The 22,399-nt window shown below is 36.5% G+C and overlaps 1 protein-coding gene across 3 annotated transcripts in view; it reads right to left on the bottom strand.

The window, feature by feature from the left end:
• Positions 1-8,339: 8,339 nt before the first annotated feature.
• ERCC8 (ERCC excision repair 8, CSA ubiquitin ligase complex subunit) overlaps positions 8,340-22,399 on the bottom strand; it is a 53,032-nt gene continuing 38,972 nt past the window's right edge. Inside the window, exons 11-13 of one of the 3 annotated variants that reach the window (XR_012071440.1) lie at positions 21,756-21,839; positions 15,750-16,258; positions 8,340-12,413 (exon numbers count right to left, since the gene is read on the bottom strand). Coding sequence is in view for 2 of the 3 variants with exons in the window: in XM_006206030.4 (XP_006206092.2) it covers positions 16,190-16,258; positions 21,756-21,839 (153 nt within the window). In the remaining variant the exon portion in view is untranslated. Of the gene's footprint in view, positions 16,259-18,383; positions 18,512-21,755; positions 21,840-22,399 lie in introns of those variants that run through there. The other 2 variants (XM_006206030.4, XM_072958615.1) reach the window with 2 other exon arrangements.

The following is a 22,399-nucleotide window of genomic DNA, read 5'->3' as shown; positions in this document are numbered from 1 at the left end:
TGAATCTCTTCATTTCTCATAGCATCATCAAAAGCATGCCACAAATTAAGGAGGATATATTTCTTCACCATGTAAGAAGCACATGAATGTCACCCCTGAGGATACACATATGTTAATACCTGCAACTTCCCACTGCCATGATAAATACTTTTTTTGCCTTTTGCATAAATGTCAAAACATGAAGACATGTAGCAGATCTCTTTTTCATGCTATGAGATACTCTTATCTATATAAATAGTCACAAGTGAGTGTCCCCTGGTAGGATGTAGACCACTGATTTTTGATTATCAAACTACAAAAATTTTTGAATCACTTGTCAACATCTAAAAATTGTACAATTTCACATAAAAATGGCTTTTTTACTTCTCTTGAATAATTATCATTTCTGGTTTCATTCTAGTTTCAGTAGGCGCACATTCACACATGGCCTAAGTTAGCTGGAGCTGAATTGTACTATGACGTAGGCTGTTAGTTGTTCTCCAATATTTGTTTTCCTTTTTGTCAACAGTAATTGATCTCCCAATTTTTGGCTGAGCAGATGGCCACATAAAGACCCAGTGTCCTTTTCAAATAGGTGCGACCAGCAGTTCTGGCGAACCGGATGTCTGTGAAAGTGATATGTAACTTCTCAGAAGTGCCCTCAAAGGGAGGATGCCATCTTCTTTGTTTTCCTTTTTCTTGTTGGGTGGAATGTGGAAATAACGGCTGGAACAATCATGTTGTATCTCAAGGGGGAGCTGCTGATACAGCATATGGCAGCAATAAGAAAATGCCTAGATTCCTAATGATCTTGGAACCAGCATACCACTGAGGACTGCCTCCCTGGACTTTTACCAAAAGAAAAGCATTTATATTTTATTTAAGCTATATTGTTTTGGCTTTTCAGGCAAACCTAATCCTAATTCACGAAAGCTGCTGCCATTGGGCAGGTGTTCTCAGGTTTATCACAAATCCCACTACTACCTAATATCTCCCTAACATTGACCGAGAGTTACCATTTATCATTATCATCACTTCTATCCATTAAAAATGGAAAAAATGAAGACTGACATAGTCATGTGTTTCAAGAAAAGTTGAAGAGCGTATGTCATCATAGAAGTAGAGATTATTCTTACATGACTAACAGTGCACACCAACTACTAATGCACACTCTATTAAATATACATGACTTCAGAAGCTATTATGAAACCAACCACAGTAAGAAGTACAAACAGAATAGCAAAGAAATGTTAATAAAAATCTTAACTTACTGAATAACTTAATGGACTGAAAACAAGGCCTGAATTATAGCAGTAATAATGGTGTAAAACATATTAAGCAAAAAAAATTTCTTGGCATTAAAACCTTCTGCCAATCATGAGTTTATGAAAAGGCTGATTGCAGCAGAAATTGTGTCCTAAACAGAAACTAACATTTACAAATATAAATGTAACCCAGTATAATATTTCTTAGCATGCTGAAGCTGGGGTGGAGGGATTTATAGTACAAAGTAGCATGAAAAGGTTAAATCATCTAGTTTTTTCTGCCTCCCAGCCAATGAGAGAACAGATATAAGATATAAATACCACCCAAGTAGCTATAGTCATTTGTGATATCTGCAAGGTTTTAAGTGTTTGAATAGCTTTTGAATGTCATGCCAGTAATGGGCATATTAGGAAATTATTTGTGTGTGTTGAGTGAAGTGGGTAAACAGGGCTGCAGGAAGTATTCTAGCAAGTCAGCACTAACACTGGACTTCATTTACAAAACACACTGCAGTTTGCAAAGCCATACAACATATGTTTATTTCATAATTCAATAGAAATCACATTTAATTTAGAAAAAGAGAACACAGCAATGGACCCATGAAGTGAATATACTATCATGGTTTGAATCACAGGAGACATGTCAACGCTTTCTTGACTTGATGACTCATATGCATAGTAGATATGAGAATAAAGAGGTTTGTTTGGATGTTTGTAAGAAATTGGTTTGTGTCATCTAATGAAAGTGTCAGCTGAAGTCATTAGTGAAGACTTACTCAGACTGGGCCTTTGGTTGATGTATATATTCTACTTCTCTACCAGTTACACAAACCATTCATTTTATTAATCTAATTTCTAACCAAACTGTGCCTTTGGAAAACTCACTTAACCACGAAAAATCTGGCCTACTTTCATATGCAGAAATCATTTTCCAGAAATTTAAGTGATGATTACCTCATGTAGAAGTAAAAATTAAATTCTAAAAAAGTTATTTGATTTTGAAATTTATAAAAATAAACAAACATGGATCAGTTTGCCTTTTCTCAGCTAATACTGATAATGTGAATAAAGAGCTAAAAATGGAAGTATACTGAAGTGTAGTTCTGAAAACTACACATGAACTGAATTCTATAAATACCTCAGATATTTTAAACATGCAAAAAATTGAGCAAGGAATCTGTTTTGGAAAAACTATCTCTATGAAAAATTTTTACATTATTAGACTGAATAAAATTAATATTGATCACAGATGAAGCAGAAAAAACGTTACATTTCCCTGGTTCAAGATTTTAAAAAATAATGAATTTAAGATGAAAAACATAACTAAACTAGTTTTAATTGGGTATTTGAATTTACATCAGAGAATTTAATCTCTAATATCATATATATTTATGTTACATGCATATACCAAAGTGAAATAAAAATAAAGAATATGATCATAATTCTCATATGAGATTCTTGCTACCCCTTCACTCATTTACATGTTCTCCTGCCCTTTGTAAGCATTTGAGATTGTGAGCCCTCCTCTTGCCTTTCCAGCATTCCTTCTGGATACAAAGATTGTCAATGACCTGACATATGTAAAATTTCCAGAAATATTTGTCATATTCCATAATCAGGGGACACAAGAGAAGAAAGCCCAGAACTTTATAGAGCCAACGGCAATGGAGAAACTCAGTCTAACCATAATATGGCCAGGTGGGAATGAGCTAGAGTTGGAGAAGAGCACATAAGGAAATCTGAACTCAAGATTTCATAAAATTCTCAATTTTGTTTAGCTCTTGAGATTCACATAGCAAGCCTCCAGTATAACAGCAATCCTCTAAAGGATTCAGAGAGGATCTGTGATGGGTGTTGAAGCCAGTAGCAACCTTGAGAATAGTATCCTTGCCCTGTGTGAGAAGAAAGACTACAAGATTAATGCAATACCCAAGTTGTTAACTAATATTTAATAACACTTAAAATTCCATGCATAGTAAATTCAAAAAATGACACAATCAGTGAAGCATTTTATCATTTGCAAATTGTGAGCAGAATTATTTCATAGTTAAGTGCTTGGTAATGGTGGTGTTCTTTAATTTTTTTTTTTTTGCATCTTCTATTTGCCAAGCAGTGTTCTAAGTGCTGAGGATACAACCATAACCAAAATGGACAAAATTCCTGCCCTCATAGAGTATACATTCCAGAAGGGAGAGAAGGATTAAAATAAATAAGCAGAACATATACTGAGGGGATAAAATTTGAGAGAATTTTGACAGAATCTCAGAGCCCAATAATCATGAGATTTTAAGTAAAAAGAGTTCTATTAGCTGAACAATTATATGATTATTATATGCAAGAACTTTATTTCATTTACTCATACAACTCTGTAAGGTGTATCTTATTCCCTTTCCACAAATGAAACTTGCTCAGGAAGGCTAAGTAACTTGCTAAATTAAGTGGTGGTTCCATAACAATTTGGATGAAAACTTTACGAATTTTAGTTTAGGCAAAACAGAATGTTCACTTCATTAGAATTTGAGTGTTTATTTAGTATAAGATAATTCATGAGACTTTTTATAAAGACACTCCACCTTTGCCTTCAATGAACTTCAATTAATCTCGAATGTAAACTTCTACTTAAATTTATGTATTTCACAAAGTAAATACTATTTTAAAACACCTTCTGAACATTATAATATGTGATTTTGGAGCAGGAATGAATTTAACAATTTTCTATTCCAGTTTTCTATCCCTTCCTTCGTTTTTTTTTAACTAATGGAAAAAAGAAAGTAAAAAAGTAGTATTCAAATTTCACATGTTTACTTGGTAGTAAAACTAAGATAAAGACTCAGGTCTTCTGATTTCCAGTCTATTGTTTATTATTAATTTCTTTATGAAACCAGTACAATTTTTAAAAATAAACTTGCCATTCTTTAATGTTCTTAGTGATCATCACTAAGTTATTTTTAATACATTTTTTCCATAGTACTTACTGAAACTTGGACGAAATTTTGTATACATGTGTAGATAAGAAAACAACGCAGTACCATAAAAATAGTCAATAACTCAATTTTCAAAGACTTAATAGGAGTATTATTCCCTCATTTTAGCACAACCTTAACAGTATATCTATATGAAAGGTATTCAGACTTATGCAGTAGTGGATGATGCCACTATGTAGAAGAGAAGCTGGAGAGTTGCATGTGAGCCACCTGGGAAGCAACAGCTCTCCTGCACCTCCTGGTGTTTGAATAGGGTGTTAACTGGCCCTGTTTTAGTGCTGTTACTAACTCTTGCTCAGGGGATGAGATGAACAAAAAAGAAATGGCTTGCGCCAATCACTGGGGCCAATCATTAGTTGCCTTCAAGAGTTGAGCACCAATGCCAAGGAAACAAAGCCACTGGCCAGGCCCAAGGCTACAGACCCTATGCAACAGCCACTGACACTGTCAAGAAATAAAAAGCATGAGGAGCTTGAGGAATCTGGCCTTAAACATTGACTGACTTGTGTTTTTAGTGACAAAATAAGAAACCAAGTTAGGATTGTGACCTTTATTTAGTTCCAGGCCTTGGGAGAGCGTAGACTGGGAGGGCTGTATAAACCTACTAGCGCAAAGTTTATGAGTACTCTTGTGAGGATAAACAGCAGTGGTTTGTCAGGAAGTTACAGGGCATTTGCCGACTCCTACACACAGAATTAGAGCAGACATAACACAGTTCTTTATCTTATTTCCCTTAGTTTTTTCTAGTTTTTAATTGTCCAATTTTTAAAAAGCAGGAAACAAAGAACTAGATGGCAGCAAAATAACTATGCCTCCTGTATTTGAGGATGTTGCTGATATACTAGTAAGATAGACAAGCTTGTCTTACAATAAATGACTTGTAAAAATTCCAGGCACTAAGGTACAGTACAGTGATTCAAGGTGGCACAAAAGGACTGTACATGTTTTTTTCAAGGGAAATCCGTATTCATGATTGGGCTTTGTTAGATATGTCCCTTGAATTTAGTATTTTTCCAGAGTTAAAACAAAAGAACCAACTCTATTCTAGCAATAAATTTAACCCTCAGATATCTAGAAACTTTATCATAATACAAAGCAAAGTGATTATATATTTTAAAAGGTTTTTTGCCAGTTTCATTTCTGGCATGGTTTTATTGATATTCAGTTTACAGTTCTAATGATACTCAAGAGTTTTAAAATTCAGGCTGAGTAAATAGGATCTGAATATGGAGAAAAAATTAAGTTTTAAAAAGGAACTGTATCAATGTATTTTTTATAAAAGTTATGTTACAGAAATGACTTTAGCTTTTCTAACTTTCCGTAGTTACTCATTTTTATAGAAGTAACCAAGTATTAGTATATGACTCAACAGTAATGAAATATTTGAGTTAGAATTATGCAGCCATTAGGTTCAATATCTGATTTGTGTGATAGTGACGTTTCTTTGAAGTATAATTGAGATTAGTTCATTGGGACAAAATTTTTCTATTATCCTCTCATTCAGGTTTTAAATAAGAGCTTAAGTTTTTCTGTTTTCCAGTGTCTCACCAATAGTAGGCTCTACAAACCTTTGTGTCCTTTACTGAAAAGCCTTCATTTTGAAGTTATTTTCAACTGTTAAAGCAAGTGGTACAGCTTAAGGGTTTGTCTTCACAGCTTTCCTCAATGGTTTTCATCTAGTCTAAATGGAGCTTTTTAGTATAAACTGACCCAAAAGAATGCTTCAGTTGAAGATGTCTTTTTTTCCCTCTCTTGAAGTATTTCCTTAATTGTAAAGAAAAGGCTTGATAGGAAGTATAAAAGCTTACCCATGACGCTGTTTTCAGACATCCTGTTAAACACAGGTTTAGGGCTGTGCTAGTAAACGTCTGCATTTACGGTTTCTATGCATTTTTTAAAAGCAGGCATTTCACGGGTGTGCCATAAACGACTTTAAAACTGGAATCAATCTGAGGCACAGTAAACAACTGGCATAAGTGTCCTCTGAAATATGGCAGGATACAAGCACTTTATAAGACTGAAAGACACATACTATTAGCTAAGACACCACAGAAGGAAAATTTGTAAAATATAAAAGGCAACAGAGAGAAGTTACAGGTGATCACTACCTTTGTAATTGGTTCATTGATATATATAGTCAATAAGTCTGGACAAGTATCAGCTCAATGAAACAATTTAAAACAAGTTTCAGGGAGAAATCGGAGTTCTGGTCAAGATGGCGGAGTGGCAGGATGGCGAGCTTGCCTCTCCTCATGACTACAATGAAACCACGACTGAATGCTAAACAACTATCAAAAAAGAAGACTGGAACCTAGTTAAAAAAAAAAAAAAGAGCTCCTGCAACTGGAAACATAAAGAGGGAACCACGGCAGGACAGTAGGAGGGGCGTGCTCGTGATATAATTGGGCTCCACATACCCCTGGTGGGCACCCCACAAGCTGAAGATTTGTTAAGTTGCAGAGGTCCTCCCACAGGAATGAGAGCTCTAAGCGCCATGTCAGGCTCCCCAGCTCGGGTTCCAGCATCGGGAAGAGAAGGAGACCCCAGGACATCTGGTTTGGAAGGCCAGGGAGGGTTGGCTCTGGGGTCCTCACAGAACTCGGGGAAACGGAGACTCCATTCACTTGAGAAGTGTACACGAAAACTCGTGTGCACCAGGTCCAAGGGTAGAGGCAGTGATTTCACAGGAACCTGGGCCAGGCCTGCCTGCTGGACTTGGAGGGTCTCCTGGGGATGTGGGGAAAGGCTGCGGCTCACCCAGGGGACTTACAAGCTGGTGGTGGACATTCTGGGAGTGTTAATCTCCATGAGCTTTCCTGGAGGCTGACATCTTGATTGAATCATTAGCACCAAGACCTAGCCCCTCCCAATAGCCTGTAGGGAAGCCTCAGGCCAAACAAGTACAGGGGCAGAACACAGCCACACCCATCAGCAGACTCCCTAAGCCACAAAGGCCTCTAGACACAGCCCTATCCACCAGAAGTCCAGGACCAAGCGTCACTCAGCAGTGGGCAGGCATTGGCTCCTCCTGTCAGGAAACCTGCATAAGCCTCTAGTCCAGCCTCATCCACCAGGGGCAGATACTAGAAATAAGAAAACAATAATCCCAAAGCCCATGGAAGGAACCCACAAACACACAGAAAGACAGATATGAGGTGGCAAAGGAATATCTCCCAGGTCAAGGCACAAGATAAAATCCCAGAAGAAGAAATAAGTGATGAGGAGATAGATAATTTATCTGAGAAAGAATTTAAAGTAATGATGGCCACGATGTTCAGAAAACTCAAGAGGAGTATAGATGAACAGGGTGAAGTTTTTAGCAAAGAGTTGGAAAACATAAAGAATACTTGAACAGAGTTGAAGAATAAAATCAATGAAATGAACAATACGCTAGAAGGAACGAAGAACAGACTAAATGAGGCAGAAGAACAGATCAGTGACCTAAAAGAAATTAGTGGAAGTCACTACTTCAGAACAGAAAAAAGAATAAAAAGGAATAAGAATAGTTTAAGGAACTCTGGGATAACATGAAGTGCTCTAATGTTCACATTATGGGGTCCAAGAAAAAGGAGAGAGAAAAGATCTGAGAAAATTTTTGGAGAGGTAATAACCAAAACTTCCCCAGCTTGGGAAAGGAAACAGTCACCCAAGTCTTGGAAACACAGAGTACCACACAGAATCAACTCAAAGAGGATCATACCAATGCACATAGTCATCAAACTGACAACAATTAAGGATAAGGAAAAAATATTATAACTAGCAAGAGAAAAGCAACAAATAACATACAAGGGAACTCCTATAAGGTTATCAGCTGATTTTTCAGCAGAAACTCTACAGGCCAGAAGGGAGAGGCAAGATATATTTAAAGTGATGCAAGGGGGAAACTTACAACCAAGAATACTCTATCCAGCAAGGCTCTCATTCAGACTTGATGGAGAAATCGAAAGCTTCACAGATAAGCAAAAGCTAAAAGATTTCAGTACCACCAAACCAGCTTTGCAACAAATGTTAAAGGACCTTCCCTAGTCATCAGACCATAAGAAAAGAGAACAAAAAGAAGAAGAAAAAAAGAGAGAGAAAGAGAGACCTACGAAAGATTGCTTTGACTGGGGTATTTTGTAAATCTGGGAATTGTTTGTTCTAGTTCTGTGAGGAATGTCACGAGTATTTTGATGGGGGTTGCGTTGGATCTATGGATTGCTTTGGGTAGTGTGGCCATTTTGATAATGTTGATTCTTTTAATCCAAGTGCATAAGAAATCTTTCCATTTCTTTGTGTCATTTCAGTTTTCAGAGTATAGGTAACCTTGGTTAAGTTTATTTCTAGGTATTTTGTTGTTTGTGATGTAATGGAAATGTCTCTACCAGTTATAAAATTCTGTTTTTTGAAGTGAAAAAGAAAAAAGTGAATGAAGGGCCACAAATGGAAAAATATTCTTCTTTTTTATGGATGAGCTTTATTCCATTCCATACATACATATATATATATATATATATATATGCTGCATTTATATATATATACACATATATATACATATATGTAAATATATATATACATATATAAATATATATATACTGCATTTCCATTATCTGTTCAACTATTGATGTGCACTTAGGATGCTTCCATATCTTGGCAATTATAAATAATGTTGCTGTTAACAGCAGGGTGTATGTATCTTTTTGAGTTAATTCTTATTTTGTGCTTGGCTTTATTCCTTTGATAACTATGTAAGTTTAAAAAGCTAAAGCTCTAAATGTTCTTAGAAACAATGAACACTACATATATGTAAATTAAAAAATGCATATGCAGTAAAAAAAAATGATCTATCAAGCCATGAAAGACAGAACTTAAAAGACATATTACTAAATAAAAGAAGCCAGTCTGAAAAGGCTACAAACTGTACAATTCTAAGCAAATGACATTCTGGAAAAGGCACAGCTACAGAAACAATAAAAAGATCGTGGTTTCCAGGTATTTGGAGAGAGGGAGGGAGGAATGAAAAGATGAAGCACAAGGAAGTTTCAGGGTAATGAAATTATTCTGTATGATACTATAGTGGCTACACGTCATTATGCATTTGTCAAAACACATAGAATGTACAACATCAAGGGCGAACCCTAATGTAAACTATGGACTTTGGTTGATAATGTGCCCATGTTGGTTCATCGACTGTACCAAATATGCCACATGATGAGGGATGTTGAGGGTAGGGGAGTATATACGTGTGGGGAGGGGGGATGGCTATGTGGGAACTCCATATTTTCTGCTCAGTTCTGCTGTGAAACTGAAACTGCTCTAAAAGAATAAAGTCTATTAAAAAAAAAGGTTTAAGTGGAAGCTTCTATAGATCACTCCTATTTCTCCAATATATTTCTGCAAGTGTTTAAAAACAGAACAAAGGTTTAGGGTGAGGAGAAAAATAAAACAATAATTAATAAGTCTCTCCTGATGATCAGTTAGTCTTGAATTAGTAATCTTGCAGGTCAAGTGCAAAATCTTGAAGTACAGAACAGAAACAACAAAGCAAATATTTACTGAGCACCTACTATGTGGCAGGAACTGTTTTAGGATTATAAAAAAAAGGCAAGCAGGAAGGAAAGATAAGACTATGTAGGAGAGATCAAAGTCGACTTTACATGTAATTATTAGGTGATGCAGAGAAGAAAAAAAAGAGGGGAGAGAAGTAACAATTGAACAAATATTAGAAGAAAATATTCCTGAGCTGAGAAAAGGCTTGAGGCTTTGGATTGAAAGAGCTCACAAGAGGTCCAGGAAGTGAGGGGGGAGGGGTAGATACCTGATAACATTAAGGATAAAAAGAAAAATAAAGCCCTCAGTTGACAAGCTTTCAGCTATAAAGAATGAGTTTCCTACAAAGGGAAAAAAAATCAAGCTGGTTTTAGAATCCTAATCTGCAATAATAGAAGCTAGAAGAAAGTGGACATAATAGTTACAGGCTACTGAAATAAAAGGACTGCAACCCAAGAATCCTACCCAGCAAAATTACCATTTCCTCTGCCAGAGGAAAAGATGATACTCAATAACAAAAGGGTATCACCCAAATCATTAAGGAAACTATAGTGCACTTCACAATCTTTTACCACTGTACACGTGGCCCTAAAAAGGGCCTGAAAAAAAACTGTGTACATTCACAAAATGGAGTATTGTGCAGTTAATAAAAAGAAATGACTTAGTGTGTTAAAATTTGTAACTGGGATTGGTTCTAAGACATGCAGACATGGAAATGATTGTCATGAAGGATAAAGTTTATACTCACATATTCCTAGAGCCCGGAGGCACGGCACACCATGCCATGCAGGGCCACATGGAGAAAGGCCAGGACCAGTCAGGAGGCAGAGAGGAGAGGGCAGAGCATGGCCCAGAGCCTTAACTGGCGTTTTCATGGGAAGGAATGAGTGGGCAGGGCAGGTACACCTAGTAAGTTCGGGACTGGAGAGTCTGAGTAATTTCAGTAGATGCTGGGCTACAGGGGTGGCCCCTAGTTGTCTGGTAGCTGGCCCTGGGATAGTTTAGAGCAAGGGGAATACTGGATTGGTGTGTAAGTTTGATAAAGGAGATGGTTGAGGGTGTGCACTCTGGATTGGTTGGCTTGCAAATCAAAGGCATTCTCCCAGGGGAATCTTTTGTTATCTCTGGGCATTAGTTAGACATGGAAGGGTCAGTGTCGCCAGGACCAAGGCCCCCAGTGCCAGAGTACCAAAAATACAGAAAATAAGAAAATGTAATCAATACAATTGGCTGTGATGCTTTGGCATCATATTAAGGAATATCTGGGGGGTGATGCTAGTGGAGACTATGAGAGAGTAGAACACAAGCTGTTCTAAACAGTGTGGAAAATATTTACTAAGAGAATAGAAAGGAAGAACATAAGTAGAGTTGTAAGGAGTCCTTGCAGGCCAGCCCATAACTAGATTTTCTATTCATACGGCATTAACCAAGAAGACAGATCTGAAATTCTTAGTCTCCAACAATATCTTAGTGGAGTTTCAAAGTGTGCTAAAAGTATGAGATTATAACATGTCTATTTGTATATCTATCAAGTGCAGGTCCAGCACTTCTTTTGTTGCAGGGTATTAAATGACATATTAGCAAAGTATACGTAAAGGTTAGTGGTATTGTGTGTAACCAAGGGAAAAGAGTGGTTGTGGTAATCACAGAGCAGACACAGGATGAGAGTAGGAAAAAGCCTTGTGAAGTAGATGGTCTTCTCCCCAGAGGGCTTGAAGGAGTTGACTGATAGGAGGCAAATGCCTCCAGGGAAAACAGTAATCTCCATTAATATTTAGAACACAGATAGCAGTAACCTCCACTAGATTTCCCTTTAGGCATGGGAGTGCAGGGGTGTACTCTTTGGCAGAGAACAAGGAGTAGAGCAGGATCATGGGCTAAGCAGACAGTAAGCTCAGAAATGTAATGGGATCCCTAATAACAAAGGAAGAAAAGCAAAAATGTCCTATGTCCAATTTGTGCCTTAGGAGAGGTAGTCATGGGCGTTGCTGGGGCTCATGCTTTAGTATCAGGGTGAAATCATCTCCAACGGTGAGGTCTTGGACTGGGAAATGTTCTCTGGGATGTGGGTCTGGGGTATCCTTTCCAAGATAGTACCCATCCGAGGTGATGTGGGTCTCAGCATTTGCCGTGTTTGATGGAAACAATGGCTTTAGAGGGTTTGGGCTTCCAGACTGTAAATTAATGAAAGCACCCAGACCAGGGGCAATAAGACCAACAGTCAACAGAAAGGTGTAAAGCTGCACTGACAAGGGTTTTGTTTTTTGGTGGAAGTTTAGGCTCATACAGGTCCCATATCAGATGAGTAGCTGTCTGCTACAGGAGTACCTATTAATTTCAATTTGGATGTAAAATTTGTAGGTAAAAACTATGTTGCCATCAGAACCCAAAAGTACTAAAAGATGTACCTGTATATCCTAAATGTGTACCAAATGAGTCTCCTTGGAGAAGGATGTTATCAGTGTAATGTCATACCTGTGCTCCTGGAAGAAGGTGGATGCAGTTGAGATCCTGTCTGCAAAGACTGTGTGGTGGCAAAGCTGCTAAGGTACCTGATGGACAGTCTGGAAAAGGTGTATTGTGTTCCTTTGAGGCGAAGACAAATTGCAGCTAGAGGCTGGTGAAACAGGCACTGAACAGAGCATGTTAGCCAAATCTGTAAGAGCAAAATATTTACCAGTTGTTGACTGAATAGAATCAGTAATTTCAATAATATTGGATATAGAGTATGGGGGCCCCAATGGATGGGACCACATTATTAATGTTGTAGTAATGCATCATAAGGTGCCCTTTTATCTTTTTGTTATAAAATAATCCTTCAGTATATTCATTTAGTGTATAAATTTTGGAATGCCAATTGGATCAAATTATAAAACTGTTTTAATATTATATATGTATATATTATTCAATTACCTTTTATTTTGTTTCGCTTTTAAATCAGTAACTAATCTAGAACTAGCATTATGCTTGCTAGACTGGCATTTGCCTAGTACTTAAAATTTAAACTTTTTGGTTTTTTTCCCCTTGGGTTTGTAGCCACCTAAAGTCATTTTTCTTGTTTTCTTCCTGTTTCAGGTTTTTGCACCCTAGGTGCAGTCTTTACTTTTTTTTCTGGCTGGTAAGACGAAAAGAGGGAGGCTGAAGGGGCCAAGTGCATCTAGGCAACTTTCCCCTGGGATGTCCTCTGACCACAGAATAATCAATCCCTTCCTCACACCCACCTTTTTTCAAATTTGTAGAATGGCTTGAATCTCTAGGTGACTAAAATTTTTCCTTTTTTTTTTTTCCCTTTTGGATGTTTACCTGATAAGCTTCTGATGGTTCCGAGTGGCATCTTTGTAAGCAAAGCCCCCCTTCTCTAGGGTGTCCCAATCAACCTTAGAGGGGCTAAAGTCTACATCTAGGAAAGCAATGGTGGCATCAGCATTAGCATTTACATTTTTTGTTTGAGCACAAGACCCTTTGCATGTTGACAATTAGCGGCTCTTAGGAGAGTACACATACATGGATTAAGTACTTTGCATTTTTAAAATTCATTGGATCAACTCTTCAGGGTTTTGGTTGGGGGGGTGCTGGAACCAGATGCAGCTTCCCCTTCATTCCCTTTTTTATTAAATATTGAGCCACTGGTCTCCAGGGATGGGACCTGTTAGACCCTGCTAGGTTGGGAAATAAGTTGCTCATGACAGCAGCAAGTAGGCATAGCAATGAAGCTTGCGACTAGAAGTGTTTGTGGGGAGCCATGATCTTCTGAGAAGGCCCTCACACCAAACCCACAAATGGTTCACAGCATATGAGCAAGTGTTCAGGTGGAGCCATCTCCTACTGCTTTGAGGAACAGGATGGAATTTGACTCAGAAAAGCTCAGAGAGGACAAGAGAAATGGTTTATGCATGCCTCCAGAAGCGTATGTCATTCCAGACACTAGATTCTTCATCTAAGTGACTCAGATGGCTCTACTGCTTGTCAGCGTTGCCCAGTCAGTGGATTAGACTTGTCCTATGGCAGTAGGAAGGTAGTCACTCCTCATCCCCAGCAGATGGACCTTTTAAAAATGTAGCCAGTCACCTATAAACCCCAGTGGTTCTGTCCTGGATCTTGAGCTCTCCACCAATGGGGGAAATACACTGAGTGCCCCCTTTAGGTTGGGAAATCATGGTAATACCTGACAGAAAAACAACACAATGCAGCAGGCACCAAGCAGCAAGTGCACTAACAACCAGGGGTGCCCTTTCAGGCAGTGGCCCTTGACTGTCACATCTAGACAATAAGCCAAGATCAGCTCAAAGAATATCATCTACTTTTCGTGCAAATCACCCAGCTCGCTGTGCCAACTGTGTTGAGACTTGTCCTGGTTTTGTTCTAATCAGGTATGGCAAGACACACAGAAGGAAATGACTATCACGAAGGAAGATGTTTATATTCACAGATCCCTAGAACTAGAACCAGAAGGCATGGCATACCCTGCCATGCAGGGTTATGGGGGAAGGACTAGGTTAGGTCAGGAGGCCTCTCTAGGAAGAAAGCAGAGCATGGCCTTTATTGGGGTTTGCTGGGAAGGAATGAGTGGGGCAGGATAGGTACACCGAATAAATTTAGGATTGGATAGTTGGAATAATTTCATTAGACTCTGGCACTTAGTTGTCTGGTACCCGGCCCTGGGGTAATCTAGGACAAGGGGAATAGTGGTTTAGTGTGTGAGAGCTTGATAAAGAAGATGGCTGGGGGTGTGGACTCTGGATTGATTGGTTTGTATATCAAAGGCATGCTCCCTGGGGAATCCTTTGCTATCTCTGGGAATTAATTAGACCTGGAAGAGGCAGTGTTGCCAGGACCAAGGCCCCAAATGCCAGAGTATCAAGAATACAGAAAATAAGAAAATATAGTCAATACATGTAGTTATACCAAATGACACAGAAAAATTTCTGTGAGCTATAATTGAAAGAAAATCAGGACAGAACTGTGTATATCCTATTTTTGCAAAATAAAAATACTTGCCCACCTATGTCTACATAGGTCCATACTGGATTATAATGTGAATGAACACATACTTGGTTAATAACTTGGATTGTGGAAGGAGGGGTAAGGGATGGGGAAGGAGTTGCTGATGTGGGAAGAGGAGTTTGCATGATAACAGCATGCCGAACACCCAGCTATGTAAAATTATGTGTCATAAAGAGATGCATGAAAGAATGGCCACTAAAATATTAGTAGTAGTTACCTGAGGGTGGCACGATTTCAAGTCATCTTTACGTCTTGGAAGGTTTATGGCTTAAATTATTTACAATAAGCATGTATATTTATATAACTATAAAGAAGTAATAGTTATTTACAGCTTGGAAAAAGACTTCTTCTTTCTTAAAACAAAAAAAAAATTCTCAATTTCAATAGCATTTTCAAAGGTCATAAACATCCTCACCGAGGGGAGAAAAAGTGAAAGTAAAATGGTCAGGGCTTAAGAAAATTAACTAAAAAGTAAATGTATGGAAAAGAAACCATTTGGCCAGAAAGGTCTGATATGAGGCCTAACACTTACACTTAAAAACTCTACTACTGTATACTTGGTATTCAAGCTCACAAAAACCTCTTTAACTACTCTCCTACTGATAAGAATCAGAAAGAAAGGGAATGTAAGGTTAGCTTCATGATAATCACTCATTAGTTATGACATGAGAAGAGGAAACAATACAATAGAAATTTTTGTGACATTTCATGTTTAAGACAGATCTCCTGCCAGGATATCTTCTGCTTTGATGAATGAAGGAGGACTTAGTCACATCTTAACCAGATTCATAGAAAAGCAGTTCAAGCTGCTGACAGTAAAATAAAGGAAACATGGAATTTTCCCCAAGTTAAAAACCTCTTCCTTTTCAGATTGTGGAAGGCACCAAATTCAAAAAAACTTAACACAAAGCTAGACAATGGTCAAATAAATGAAATCATTGCAAAAACTAATACACAAATAAGAAAGAATTAAAAAGTTGGTGCTAACTTTTCAACTATAATTTTTGATATGATCCTCAGTAAAATCATTCTTGAAAGTGAAAATGAGGAAGGTGATGGTGCAGTAGCAGGAGAAAGTCAGCACTGATCACGATACTTGCTCATTCTCTGAGACTGCATCTTACGGTCACACAAACTGTTCAAGTTCCCACAGAGGAGGTGCCATGATCTGTCCCCTTGTACTGCAGCTGTAGGGGCTGCAGCAGGCCACAGCATCTGGATCAAGGAGACATGTTCTGATTAAGTAAAGTACATAGAACTCTGTTACAGGATTTCATGAAATTACTAACCTCATTTTAAAATAAATGGAAAGTCATACAGATTCAGGGCTAATTTAGCTGTCACTGGACAATTGAAAAAATAAAACAAAACAGTCCTGTTTTAAAAAAGTTTCATCAATAGAGACAAAAAGGCACTAAGAATTGATATTTATCCTTCCTCATCACTGCTGCTCCAGGCATCTTCAAATGCTGGATTTAATTGTGATTTGGTTGTAGTCTAAAAAAGGGAACAAAAAGAAAGATTCGATTATTCTACCTCAATATTTTAGGCTCATAATATAGTTATGAAATATATCAGATAAAAAGCAATTAGATAATCTTGAAAAAAACTTATATAATTGTTAATTTCAAACCAAAAATAACATAAGAAACACCCTACATACAATATAAAGCAGTTTAACTTCATTTAACATAAATAGACATACCAGGCTTTATCCAAATTATCTGTTTCCTTCAAAGTAGTTACCATACACACACACACACACACAAACACAATGATACTGCTATTACTTAAGGTATTTTTACAATCCTTTGGAATTACCTGGAGAAGGTAGCACATTAACATCCATGTAGCTAGGACTGGACTCAGTCTATAATCTGACCTAACAGCCCAAAATATTAATGTAGGCAACTTTTATTGTTTGGATAGACCTGACTTTTATAAATAATCAAAAAGCCATATATGGGGACTAAGGTGGTCCAAAAAGTAGTGTGGGTTATTAAATAGTGAGGTTTATTTATTTATTTTTATAGCTAGTAAAAGTAGTTCAGAAACACACGCAAAATGTATCAGAAATGGTAACATGTTTGTTGTTAGCATGTTGGTTTCCCTTGGTGTTTTCTTTGAAAGAGAACATGCATTTAGATTGTGTTTATTTAAAAGCAAGAATAAACAAATGGGACCTAATTAAACTTGAAAGCAAACGAAACCATAGGTAAAACAAAACGACAACCTACAGAATGGGAGAAAATTTTTGCAAATGAAGCCGACAAAGGCTCGATCTCCAGAATATATAAGAAGCTCATATGACTCAATAAGAAAAAAATAAACAACCCAATCCAAAAATGGGCAGAAGACCTAAACAAGCAATTCTCCAAGGAAGACATACAAATGATCAATAGGCACATGAAAAGATGCTCAATATCACTAGTTATCAGAGAAATGCAAATCAAAACTACAATGAGGTATCACCTCACACCAGTCAGAATGGCCATCATTCAAAAGTCCACAAATGACAAATGCTGGAGAGGCTGTGGAGAAAAGGGAACCCTCCTACACTGCTGGTGGGAATGCAGTTTGGTGCAGCCACTGTGGAAAACAGTATGGAGATTCCTCAAAAGACTAGGCATAGACTTACCATATGACCCAGGAATCCTGCTCCTGGGCATATATCCAGAAGGAACCCTACTTCAGGATGACACCTGCACCCCAATGTTCATAGCAGCACTATTTACAACAGCCAAGACATGGAGACAGCCTAAATGTCCATCAATGGATGACTGGATAAAGAAGATGTGGTATATTTATACAATGGAATACTACTCAGCCATAAAAACCAACAGCATAACACCCTAACACCATTTGCAGCAAAATGGATGCTCCTGGAGAATGTCATTCTAAGTGAAGTAAGCCAGAAAGAGAAAGAAAAATACCATATGAGATCGCTCATATGTGGAATCTTAAAAAAAAACAAAACAGAAATACAAAGCAGAAACAGACTCATAGACATAGAATACAAACTTGTGGTTGCCAGGGGGTACAGGGGGCGTAGAATAGACAAACAAGATTGTACTGTGTAGCACAAGAAAATACATACAGGATCTTGTGGTGGCTCACAGCGAAAGAGAATGTGACAATAAATTTATGTATGTTCATGTATAACTGAAAACTTGTGCTCTACACTGGAATTTGACACAACATTGTAAAATGACTATAACTCAATAAAAGAAGTTTAAAAAAATAAAAAATAGATTGTGTTTATTTAAAACAACAAAACATTGCAGTATTCTTACAACTTTTGAGCTGTACCTAATAAACATAACCAGCAATTAGAGGAATTTTAATTATCTGGGGTTTTCAAATCAATTCACTTTTTTGGGAGACTTTTTGAATGGCAACCTTCTTATTCTCAGGCAAATGATTAAAGGGCTTTAAGATAACCTCATTTTTTTTGAGTATCTGGACATTATGAGCCAGATTTGCTTCTTATTCTGCAGCTTTTACATTTGTTATGAGTTTGTTTAAACCCCAAATCCAATAATGTATTAGTAACTAGATTACTCTTAAATCATCTTAGATGTATTGCCTTTTATAACATGTAGCAATATTTTATGTTAAGGGTAACCCCTATGATATACCTGAGAATGTTCAGTTCCTTTTTGATGAACAAGCTGACTTAGACTCTTATAAGTCAAACAATGATAACAGTAGAAAAAGTAGGTGTTTCCAGAAAATTCCCCAAGTATCAGCCTGGATAGTCAGAAAACAATCTATTAATTTAGGTATTCTTTATAGCTGTTAAAGCTATAGCTCAGAGTCCATTACTTAACCTACTGTTGGGTATTGTTGCCATTACTGAAACTAATGTTGGCCGTTTTCACTTAGTTGTACAAACAAAATTCCATTATATCACAAATGTCCAGACCCAAAACTATTACCAAGCCTCAGCTAACTATTCAGTTTTTTTCTAGCAGCAGTCCACTTATTTGTGAGAGTAGCATACTGAAGTCTGTTCATTTATTCTTTCATCCAAATGTTTTCTGAATTTCCTATCTTTCTGGGTTTATAATTTAACAACCAAATTAGGTTATGTAGTGAGAGTTTACTCAAAGATGTATTGTCTTTAGGGGTAGGTGATTATTCTTTCCTCCGCTACCTCTGAAAGCCTCTAAATCTGCCTTAGTTATCCACCAAAAAAGTCCTAGGGTAGGTAAGCCACGCAAAAGTCATTCCTCCTAATTCCACTATGGAAGCCCAATATATAACCTATTAAACATTTAAATTTCATTTGAAGACTCAAAAGAGAAGCAAAATTATATTTTAAGGTAAATTACTGTTGCTATGAGTGGACAAAAATAATAAGTGAAAATTGGAAATGCAGTTGCATATAAATTTTAGTCTGTAGTAGTAAAGGATAACAATATGAATGTATTACAGTATTACTAGAAGTACATTTTATTGCTAAAAAAGTCACAAATAAAATATCTTACTTGTAGTTGAAAGTTGCAGTAAAAATATTACATATGATGCGGTACACATATTGCTGTTTGTGACCCACTGATCAAGTCTAACTACCATCTATTCAGTTTTCTCTCCAACATCTCCGCCTAGTGGACATTCTTTCTATGCTTGAACATATCCATCTCTACCTGTTTTACTGAGAGACGGTTGTGAACGTAGTTAGATAAGTATGAATTTAAAGGGGATCTAGCTCAGGTCCAAATAATGGAAAGGGAGAACAGAACCAAACGTAACATCTACCACACATATATCTTGATAAATTCTAAATTTCTTACTAGTAATTAGTGGAAAGTCTTTATAGGTAGAATATAGGGGGTATCTGTTTTAGTAAGTGATTATACATCCACACAAGTGGTAAATAAAAGTTACATATTGTGTCACTGTCAAAATAAAGTAAGATTTTAAAAGAGATCATATTTAAACTATAACATAGCCACCCAAGAGACCTCAGGCAGGAAAAAGTGAAAAGAAGTTATACAGCCTTGCTCTGACCCTGACCAAGTTTTAGGAAGTGGGGGCAAAAAAAAGGGTAGATCTCTAAGAATATAACAAAACAGCCTGCCAACTAAATAATAAGATTTATGCTTAAAGACAATAAAACCTATCCCTATCACCCAATGTTTTTTAGTTTTTTATGGTAGAACTAAATTCCTCCTCTATCTTGGATATCAGAAGAAACACCCCTAAGGGATTATATTTTGGCTGATGGAGAAGTAAATCTCATCTCAAGGGTGGACTTGAAAGGAAACCTAAGAACACGTTTGCTTTGATGATTTTGATGTTTGAAGAGATCATAAACTTGTCCCAGATCACTAATAAATGGCAGAACTGGGATTTGAACCCAGTTACCAGCATTATTATTATTTAGTTTACCTGACACTAAAGACCAAGTAAGTGTGTGTATGTAGTTGTGTGTTTTGTTTTCTGTTAAGTTCCTTCTCCGGGAAAATGTAGCAGTCACCCATTTGATAGTGAGATGAAAACACGTTTAAATACAAGTTAAATAGTAAATATACATGTAAGGGACAGGGTCTTATGTAGACAGACTTCTCTACTGGGATCTACATCATGACCATATTTATGTTTTACCTACATTCACAGGAATCTTTCAAACTAAAGTTTTTCTGGAAATAATCTAGTCACTTACCATCTTATATTAATATGAGAATGGTGCCTACCTTAAAGTCTTATATATCAGTATATTTTAAAAGGTAAGGTTTTATAGCTCTTAAACTTAGATATAAAGCTGACTTGTTTCTTGTGTACTTCGATTTGATTTCTACTTTTTAACTTGATTACCCACATACAACATTCTTCTAGATGAGGAGTTCAAACTACCACCATAACTTCATAATAAGGAAATAAACCGTCCCATATTATCTTTATAAAATAAGCAGTTTAGTTTTCTTCTAATATCCTTTTTTCCATATGTAAGTAAAAGATAATTTGCCTTTAATTTATTTTTATATTTTTCATTTGGTAAATGATTGTTCAACTTTCCAACATGACCTATAGTGTTATGTTAGATTTAAAGTATATAGTAATAGACAAACAGGATACAGTAATTAACAATAATACAAAATAAATGGCTGAACCAAATTATTTGAACATATTAAGCTGTCTACAAAAAAAATTCAGTCATTTAAAGCATTTGTACACTAAAACTAATCAAAGCCATAACACACCAAATTGGACATGTGATGAAATCTGGAAAATACCACCTTTAGGTAGCTTAAGGTAAAAGTAAAAAAATTCAGAGGCTACTACCTAAGACCAGAGATCATGCCTTATTCATCTTTGTTTACTCACTGAATTTTTAAGGCTCTTTATTCACACTGTCATATTTGCACCAATTTATGCTGTAAGAAAGGCATCAACAGACTGCTGGTAGAAGTGTAAATTGACAAACTATGACAGCATGAATAAAGAGCATTAAAAAATGTCATACATGATAACTTAATAGATAAATCTACTTCTAGGAATCTATCCAAAGAAGTAATCAGAAATATAAATAATTTATGAATAGCTACCATTATGTTTTATAATGATCAAAAGAAATGTCTTCAAATAGGTAAATATTTAAATAACTGTGGTATATAAGTAACAGAATGCTATATTATTAAAAACAATACTTATGAATAGCTATTAATGACATGAAAAAGTCTTATTGTATAGTATTGAGAAAAGTAGGATGCAAGGTTGTATGTTCAAGCGTGATATTAACTATGTTAAAAAAACATGCAGAGGGAAAAACAAGAAGTAAAATGAAGTAAAATGTTAATGGTGATTAAGTCAACTTCAGAAATTTATATTCTTTTAATATTTTTTGAATTTTCCAAATGTGTTATAGAGGCAAATTATTTTTACAATCAGAAAATATCAAGAAATGCTTTAAAAGTCTCATGTAAGTTAATACAAAGTTTTTTCTTTATGATTTACAAGTCCCTGTACAATTTGTACTAATAATATTTACCTCATCATCATTGTCAGGAACTGGTTCATATAAGGATGGTACCCAAGCAAGAATATTGCAGTCTCGGCCACCACTGTACAGCTCCTGTAACACAGAAAGCGAAGACACGGCTGTGGGTCAGCTTAGAGCTGGGACCAATCTGAAATGAGCTCCCTCAACTCTTTAAACCATTAGTTCTTAGATTAGATCCATTAGATTAATTCTATCTCTACTCCCCAAAGACACTGGGCTGATGTCCTCTTTTGTTTGTTTAAGATGTAGCAAAGGTTTGTTTTATATTTAAAAATAGTAGTAATTAGGGTATGTCAGAGTTTGCTAACATGTTAAAATTTACAAAAACACTCAATCATAGTGGTTTTTATCAGTCATAGTATCCATCAAGTGTTAAGAGTAGAGAGTGGAAAAAAATTGAAGAAATGTAAGAGTTTGTCCTTTTCTGTCAATAACTCAGTTTCAGTAAAGACTTCAATGAAGAAACCATGAATTTCTAGCTAAAATAGGCCAAAAATTCAAAAAGTTTTATTGAGCTCACAGCTGTCTAACTGACTGCTATTCAACTGATGAATCTGTCAGCTTGCTGAGAGGTTTACTTATAAGGGGAAGCTTGGGCCGATGCACAGTCTGTCACTGTCTTCATGGATATG

Source organism: Vicugna pacos, chromosome 3 (genome assembly GCF_048564905.1).
Source record: "Vicugna pacos chromosome 3, VicPac4, whole genome shotgun sequence".
NCBI lineage: Eukaryota > Metazoa > Chordata > Mammalia > Artiodactyla > Camelidae > Vicugna > Vicugna pacos.
The sequence above is the reverse complement of the archived record's forward strand: the minus strand, read 5'-3'. Positions and strand labels throughout refer to the sequence as shown.